The sequence below is a fragment of the Muntiacus reevesi genome, chromosome X, assembly GCF_963930625.1.
Source record: "Muntiacus reevesi chromosome X, mMunRee1.1, whole genome shotgun sequence".
In the NCBI taxonomy this organism is placed as follows: domain Eukaryota; kingdom Metazoa; phylum Chordata; class Mammalia; order Artiodactyla; family Cervidae; genus Muntiacus; species Muntiacus reevesi.
The window spans coordinates 116,559,361-116,568,719 of NC_089271.1; the positions used below are offsets into that span (position 1 = coordinate 116,559,361).

General features: G+C 40.2%; 1 protein-coding gene across 1 annotated transcript in view; it reads left to right on the plus strand.

The window, feature by feature from the left end:
- Positions 1-9,359, plus strand: part of ZNF75D (zinc finger protein 75D) — a 28,152-nt gene extending 18,793 nt beyond the window's left edge. The window contains exons 6-7 of the mRNA XM_065916998.1: positions 5,395-5,471; positions 7,925-9,359. Coding sequence (XP_065773070.1) covers positions 5,395-5,471; positions 7,925-8,239 — 392 coding nt within the window. The 3' untranslated portion in view covers positions 8,240-9,359. The remainder of the gene's footprint in view (positions 1-5,394; positions 5,472-7,924) is intronic.

Consider the following 9,359-nt stretch of genomic DNA (forward strand, 5'->3'; position numbering starts at 1 on the left):
CTTTCTTGCACAAAAGCTTTTACTTTCATGAAGTCCTATTTTTTTCTTTAATTGCTTATAATTTTGGTGCTATATCTAAAAACCATTGTTAAACACAAGGTCATGAAGATTTGACCTATGTTTTCCTCAGAATTTTTATGTTTTAGCTCTAACATTTAGGTCTTTGATCCACTTTGAGTTAATTTTTGGTTGTATTGTAAGGTAGGGGACCAACTTCAGACTTTTTCATGTGGATATACAATTGTCCCAACACTATTTTTTGAAGAGCCTATTTTTCCTCATCGAATGATTCTGACACCCTTGTCAAGAATCATTTGACAGTAGATGTATGGGCTTGTTTCTGAACTCTCAATTTTATTTCATTTGTCTATATGTCTGTCTTTATGCCAGTACCTTACTGACTTTTTTCATTTATTTTTATTAGTTGGAGGCTAATTACTTTACAATATTGTAGTGGTTTTTGCCATACATTGACATGAATCAGCCATGGATTTATATGTGTTCCCCATCCTGAACCCCCCTCCCACCTCCCTCCCCATCCCATCCCTCTGGGTCATCCCAGTGCACCAACCCTGAGCACTTGTCTCATGCATCCAACCTGGACTGGAGATCTGTTTCATACTGATTTGATTACTATAGCTTTATGACAAATTTTGAAAAAATCAGAAAGTGGGGGTCCTCCAACATTGTTCCTCCTTTTCCATGTTGTTTTGATTATTGGCATGTCTTGCAATTCCATAGGAATTTTAGGGTTGGCTTTTCTGTTTCTGCAAAAAGGGCTGTTGAAATTTTGATAGAGATCATACTGAGTTTATAGATTGCTTTGTGTAGTATTGTCATTCTATCAATAAATCTTTCAATCTATGAACACAAATAGTTTGCATAATCAAAGAAGGAATTACTTTGATGATTAAGGTCTGTTTAAAAATGCAGATTTTAAGTAGATAAACATCAGGTAGATCTGGGTGGGCCATATTTCAGGCCTTGTGAAATCCACTATAAGACCAATTGTAAAGAAAGCAGAGAAGAAAAAAGTAATAGGTAAGAAACTTCTAATTGCATATTAATTACTTGATCATATGTAATATTTACTATGCCTGGAAAGCATCTCCAAAAGGTATATCCTGTAATGACTGAACGGTACTGATTTGGTTAGTGCTTTCATTTGCAACAACATCTCTCCAATACTAAATAAGCTTGTTCTAAAATTTTAAGTTATAACTAATATTTTAAGAAATATTAGACTCGATTATACTTACCAAAGGAACATTAATATTTTCCTCTGTGTTAAATATGGATTTAGACTTTTACTTAAAAAGGAATTAATGTGATCAAACTGATTCATTCCAGTCATCACTGTTGGGTCACACCTAGTAGCAATCAGTCTCTGAAACTTTTGCTTCTGTCTTCCCTTTCATGGCACAGTTGCTAGTCAATGTACTCAGTTGAATTTGGGGGCAGACCACTAGGAGGCTTCACAAAAGCTATAAAAGGTCCTTTCCTCAGGTGACCCTGGCATTCTAGGAGCTCCGGGTCTGCATAATGGCTCATTCTAGTAACTGTGTGTGAGGATGATCCCAGGGCAAGGTACACTTATGTCCTTGTACACTTAACTTATAATTTGCACCTGGCTGTATACAACTGGCAGGAAATTACAGACACAGAGGGTCAGCATTTCCACATATTTTGGTGGGGGGGCGGAATTCAACCCCTAACACCCTGTTTTAATTTGTATTGGACTGTATTAACTATTTATGTGGCATTGAAGGTTCAAGGTCTTCCATTTTATAGAGCCAATTGTGTCAAAGACTTTATTATTCATTAACTCAGAGCATATTTTAGGGTAATGGGCTATGGGGGAATTTATGCAAGGCAACAGTTCTGATGGTTACAGTGAGGCATAGTTTTTGTCCTCTCTTTTTGTGTTTGGTAACTCTCTCCTAAGAGTATAATAGGTTCCTTTTTAATTTTTTTTATTATTATTATTATTTTTAATAGGTTCCTTTTTAAAATTTAGTGAAGACACCCAGGTATAACTGTGCTTGTTTCCTAAGCCTGGTGCTGATTAAGGCTATGAAGCTTTGCCAATTGGTGCATATGAACAGATCCTAAAGTTAATTTAGAACCTATATTGTAGAGGTACAAAAGCCAATTAGTATAATTTAATCTTTTGTTGAATAAAAATTCTTTTAGTAAATTTTAGATTTCAAATTGGTTAAAACTATGGACCTCTATTTTAATTTTTTGTCCTCACCATCCAATGTTTTGTTTTTTGAATAGTTACTGGATACTTCCAGGGTCCACTCTATCCTGATCAACCCCAAATTTGGTTTAGATATCAAGCCTGATGATGCCATACATGCATTAAAGCACTAGTAACAGGATTACCACTCACATATTGAAGCTTTCTTGAGAGAGTAGGGCAGGTTCTGTAGGCAGATCTGAAAATGGCTTGAGTGAACATGGAAAGAAAATTGACTTTGAGGCTTTATTGGGCTAGGAGATGGAGCTGGGGTGAGGGATTTTGCTACCACTGGATGAGGCTGGCATGGTTTGAGCTTCTGGCTTGCATCAAAGGAGGGAATATGTGTCCCAAATCTTCTTTAAGATGATATGGTCCATATATACAATGGAATATTACTCAGAAATAAAAAATAATGAAATAATGTCATTTACAGCAATATGGATGGACCTAGAGATTGTCATACTGAGTGAAGTAAGTCAGAAAGAGAAAGACAAATATTGTATATTGCTTATATGCAGAATCTTAAAAAAATGATACAAATGAACTTATTTACAAAACAGAAACAGACTCACAGACTTAAAGAATGAATTTATGCTTACCAAGGGGAAGGATAGGGGAGAGAGAGACTGGGAGTTTTGGATGGACATGTACACACTGCTATATTTAAAATAGATAACCAACAAGAACCTACTGTATAGCACAGGAAATTGTCTGATATTATGTTACAACCTAAATGGGGAAAGAATTTGAAAAAGAATTGATATGTATTAAAAAAATTTGTAATAAGAGGGAGGAATTGGGAAATATATTCCACAATGAATGCATAATCCATGTACACAAAATGCTAAATAATAACTAATAAAAAAATAGACACATAAAAAAGGAGGGAATACTCAGGTACTCTTATCAGCTTGCCCACACATGTAGGAAGAAGGGGAAAGGGTAGTAGCAGGGCTTGAAATCTGTGAGCAAACATTAACACTGAAGTGATATCCTTTACTATCAACATTTTCTTGACAAACTCTGGGATGGGAGCAATTATGATCTTCACTTTACAGATGAAGAAATGTGGCTTAAATTGAATCCTCAATGTGAAGGGATTTGAACACACATTTATTTTATGTCAATCAGTGCTTGTGTCTTTGATATAAGGTAAAGTAGGGGAGCATTTGCACTAACAAGTTGATTTCCAAAGCAAGTGAGCAGAGTGTTATTATGTCTGGATTCCTGTAAATTAATGAAAAATGTTGTACTAATTATTTACAGTATACAATTACCCTTTAAATTTCAGGATGTTACTGCTGGTATATGAATCCTTATTCCATTTGGACACAAAGCTCACCCTTACATCAGTGCCTTGTACTACATTAATGAAAATGTCCTGGTCTGAAGGCACACATCCCTCTCTGCCACCAGCAACACTGTAGACATAGACCATAGATGGTGTGTCTGTAGGCTATGGAACTTCATGGTCTTGTGCCTGACTTGGGGCAATGACTCCTTAATCAGGGACTAATGAGCACCGTTAGTAGCACCAGCAGCAGTGCTTCTGGCCTAGATGCCCAGACTGGCTCGCATCTGGGTCACAGACAGACCTCGGGATCCCCAGCCCCAGTGAGAACTGGAATTGAGCTCACACATGGCTGCAAGAATAGTTGTCCTAGCTCTCTGGGACTATGGCCCATGCCAACTTATTCCAGCAATGCTTCTCAAAGATGTTAGCAGAACTTTCAGGGATACAAATGAAATGTTCTCTCTTGAAAGAATACAATTAATTGCATAACCAAGGAAGTTGCATGACGTTGAGACCAGCTTGAGACTCAGGAGCCCTGCCCCTTCTGATATTGTGAGGAGCATGAACTTTGCCTTACGCCAAGACTTTGTCTTTGGAAATGCGATGAAGAGGAGGGGAACAGTGTTACTGGGGGGGGGGGGGTGAACTTTGAAGGGACTCAATATACAGTATATCCAACTAAGGCTGCATCAAATTGTTGTGGCTGAGATGACCACAATGATGAATGCTAAGGTCATCCGAGCACTCCCTGTGTGCTAGACACTGTTCTGAGCACTTCAGTAGTATCATCTCATTCAATCCTCACAACTCTAAAGGAAGGGCGTGTTGTTGTCCTCTTCCCTTTACGGAGGGGGAGCCTATGGATCAGAGAGTTTAAAGGACTTGTCCAAGGTCCCACAGAACTGGCACTGGAAATTAAACAGCATGTCTCCTGAGCTTGTACTCTTAAACACTACTATGTGTAGCAACATTTTCCTAATGTGGGCAAATGGTAGTCACATAACTTTTACCCAGCAGGGCTGGGGTTCATCAAGCCAATTCATTTTGTGATGGCAGCTAAAGATGCTACATTAGCTAAATGTATCTGAATGTTTTACCACGGAGGTTATTCTGAGAGGCCACATTTTTCACAGGTGTAACCACTGGTCTGGAAGGGAGAGCAAAAAAGGGGAAGAAAATTACTTTTTCCCTTTTCCCACTACCTTTCTCTAAGTCCCAGGACCTGATTGGTTAGGCACCAAGAGGAGTCATGATGACTCACAATGGCTCAGAACACTCTGGTCACGTGCAGTGGTAAGATCTGACCATGGCTGCCACCACCTGAGTTACTCCGTGTTCAGGCATGAACACACTGAATTAGAGGCGCTGGAAGAGAGGGCAGACTATCACCTATGTTTGGGTACCATCTGTGTATCTGTTCCCTGGACATTCAGTTTTCTTGTCTTAGGAGCTTTCTTTTTATTTATTTATTTTTGGTAGCTCTCTCTTTAAAAAAAATAATTATTTATGTGGTTGTGTCTGGTCTTAGTTAAAGTAGGCGGGCTCTTCATTGCAGCGCACAGGCTTCTCTAGTTGTGGTGGGTGGGCTTCTCTCTAGTTGTGGCCTGTGGGTTCCAGAGTGTGTTTGCTCAGTAGTTGCAGCATGTGGGTTTAGTTACCCTGCAGTATGTGGGATCTTAGTTTCATGACCAGGGATCAAATCCCTGTCCCCTACATTGGAAGGCAGATTATTAACCACTGGATGGCCAGAGAAGTCCTGGCTCTTCCTGGACTTGAGCAAAATCTCTCTGTTAAAACTCCTCCCATGGCAGGAAATACAAAAAGTGTCCTAACTATGTTCATTGGATTTCAACAGGTCTGCTGAGTAATGTCAGCGATTGTGGTTTCAAGATCCAATCATCCAGTGAAAGCTTCAAGGCAATTCAATTCAAGGTAGGATTCTCTATACTTCCTTGATCTCATTGCCAGCCTTGGCAGTGAGTCTCAAATTACTGCTTTTTGTTTAATACCAATTCACATAAATGGGGTGTTAAATTGAGGAAAATATAGTTGTGAGTGGTCAGACTTCTCACACCATATTACCCTGTGAGTCTCTGATATCAAACAACTAGATAGTTAATGTTAAAAGTGTGTGACCCATGTGGATATTGTCTCAAAGTAGGACATAGACTTCTGTAGGATGTTTTTATTAACAGTGAAGATCAGGCTTTGTGTTTTTTACAGTGCTACTGTTTAAGGAACTAAAATGACTATTATGAGGAAATGTGACTTGGCCCCACACTGGCTGCCCTGCTCAGTCTCACATGACAACTGAGGAGACCGAGATATGGATGCCTGGACAAGGGACCCAGGCCATGTGCCCCCTTTCTTGAGTGGCAGGGAAGGCTCAGCCCTCCAGGTTTCCTCTCACCCACGTAGGACCATGTAAAGGCACTATGATACTGTTTTCAATGTTCAGAACAAATAGAGGGATGGGAATTGTCCCCTTGTCTTCTACAAGGATCAAGAGGAGGCAAACTGAAGGGGTAGAAGGCTGGGGCCCTTATGCCAAACAAATTGGGTTCACTTCCTGGTTCTGCCACATACCAGCTGTATGACCTTGGGCCAATTACATGTTTTTTCTGTACCTCAGTGCCCTCTTCTGGGTAAGTGGGCACTGAGTAAGACCCACCAAAGCTGTTATGATATTACATGAGCCATAGTATGTTAAGCCCTTTGGAGAAGTGCCTGGCAGACAGACACCCTGAGCAGAGGTCTGCTTCTGCTGCTGCTGTTCTGATCAGGAATGTATTCCTCATAAAATGGAAGCCTGAGACTGGAGAATGCATATCATCACTTTCTCTTTCTCTCCTGAATGAGAACTTCTTAAAGCCACAGACTGGTAGAGAGTCTTCCCAGGCAAAGTCTGTGCCCTTGCTTTGAACTCTAGTTACAGGCTCGTTCACTGTTTGTTTGGGAGTTTTGTTTGTTTGTTTGGCTCTTTCTTCTGAGCCCCAGTGCTCTTTTCTTGGAGGAAACAGTCCGAATCTGTGTCAACCTGCCTTGATGTTTGCACCTCTCTGTGTCTCAAATTTATGCTTCTAGGAAACTTTCTTTATTTAAATAATTTTATAGAATTGACTCACATTTTTAGATTCTTGTTGTAGAAAATACAAGAATTACATCTACAGAGATCAACTAGTAATCCATCTCTCCACCCTTTTTCTTTATTCCCTCATCTTACACTCCTACCCCAGAAGAACTGCCATTTGCTTGCTGTAAATATTTCAGATTTTATTCTTTGCATTTACTTTTATCAATATAGATGACTCTGAAGAAAGACAAATGTGATACTAAGACACATATTGTTTTTCAAGTTTCTTTCTTCAACTATCATTTCTTGGATATTCTTTCCAGGTCAATACATAGAGGACCCCTTCACCATTTTCAATAGCTGCATTTTATATCATATTATTGATATACTATAATTTATTTACATAAGGAAATTAGAAAAATTGCCTTTGTCTTAAGTGGGTGTCTCTTTGGAATAACAAGTCATTAACCCAGATATTTTATAAAAACTATTGGATATAAGTTAAATACATAAAAGAAGATATTATGTGCTCTAACAATAAAATATGAAATAGCAGAAATGATGTGTCCATTTCACACTGACTACAAAACACACATGAATATAATTTTTGAAACTAGAGAGAAATGTGCTTGAAGCTTTTTGTTTTCTGTTTTAAGACTAAAAATACCATTTCTTGCATAACAGGAAAATTAATTACTACCATCCTATCAGTTCATCCCAAAATACATCTTTGAATTTAGTGCAAGCACAGTCATGAACCTTAACAGGATTTTGCCATGAAATGAACAGATTATTCAATCAAATAAAAAAATCCATGTGAAAACTTCCCAGGTGGCTCAGTGATAAGGAATCCTCTTGCACATTTGATCCCTGAGTCAGGAAGATCCCCTGGAGGAGGAAATGGCAACCCACCCCAGTATTCTTGCCTGGAGAATCCCATGGACAGAGGAGCTTGGTGGGCTACAGTCCATGGGGTCACAAAGAGTTGACATAACTGAGCAACTAAACAACATGTGGAAACAGCCATGACTGTGAGCTGTTTCAAGATGTGATGATCTACACTATAGATTTAGCAACTAAAACAAGAATCAAAAATATGTCAATGGAACAGAACAGAGATTCTCAACACAGACCCATGTATATGACAGAATGAAGGAAATGATAAGGTTGACATTTCAAATTATACTATGCCCCAAAGCAATATCTTATGACCACTTGCTAAAACAAGTGTGTGTGGCAGGGAGGTGGCAGGGGTGTGGGGCAAGAAGTCCCTAGGTCCACTGGATTAAGTGAATTTCCTCATCTTTTTCAGGCCCTCTCAGCTGTGCTCTCTTCTGAAAGCTGTCTGTGGAATCAACCAGTCATGGATAAAGGAACCTCTAAAGTCAGTCCTAACACGCCCATACCAACCATCAGAAGGCTGGCAGATAAATACCTAAAACCCACCCTGGCTTCCAAAAACACAATGAGTTTTTTACTTGGTAGGCAACTGGGGAGGCACAGAAATGGCCTGGATTTGTCCAAATGGCTGTGGATGCTGACAAGAGCTGCACCAGGGTGGAGTTGGCCATTGCCAAAAAGTCATATAACCTACCTGCTTATGCCTGTCCATAATCTTGGAAAATGAAAAAAAAATAACAAAATCCTCCCTTGTTTCACTGGTTAAAGTAAAAGATGCCTGTCAGTCCTTCTAGTTTGATATGTTTTTATGTTGATATAATTTTCCTGGGTTACACTGGAGAGGAAATTCATTCTAACAGTCTTTACAGGGGCTCTCAGACACAGTGGAGATGGTGAGATCACACTTCATATCAGATTTCTTTCAGCTTTAATCTGAAAAAAACAATGAAGGGAATAGTTGGGTAGTCCTAGGTCACTCAAGGACCCAAGACTCCTATCCCCTAGGAAAGACATTCACTGCCATTCACTGCCAAGGAAGTGCACTGCTTCTCTCCTGGGCCTGAAACTGCCCTCCCCACTCCCCCAAGAGACACTCTTCTGCTGGGAGGCACCAGCAAAGGGAATCAGGCCACAAAGAGCCCAGGCCCAGGAAATACTCCCCATCCCCACTGGTCCCTGCCTCTTGCCTCCAGAAGCTCCCCACATAGCAAACATTCCTGTCTCTGGGGGCAGCAGGGGGAATCCTTTCCCTCACCTAGAATCCCAAGGTGGGCTGGCCTGGGGAAACTCCTTCCATTTCCCCAGGAACTCAAGGAAGCCCCAGTAGCCTGCAATAAACCAAGCAAGGTAAAGGCCCCACAAAGGCTCTGAAAATCACGCTGTCTTCACAACCGCAGCCCAGAGCAGAAGGCCAGGGCCTGCTCTCCAAACCCAAACAGGGAGACTGCCTGCTACACTACCAAGCTTCCACAGAACCCACTGTCTCCTAACATGAGGCCAAAAGTCCAGGACACAATGGAAAACTACCCTTCATACAAAGAAGCAGGAGATTCACAACTTGAATGACAAAAGACAACCAAGTGACACTAACTCCAAAATGAATTAGGTATCAGAATTATCTGACTGTGATTTTAAAGCAACGACCATAAAAAGAATTTAACAAACAATTTAATGTTCATACCAGCTTGTTTGAGGCTTCCCAGGTGGTGCTAGTGGTAAAGAACCCGTCTGCCCACAGGTGTATAAAACAGACTTTTGGACTCTATGGGAGAAGGCGAGGGTGGGATGATCTGAGAGAACAGCATCAAAACATGTATATTATCAAGTGTGAAACAGATCGCCAGTCC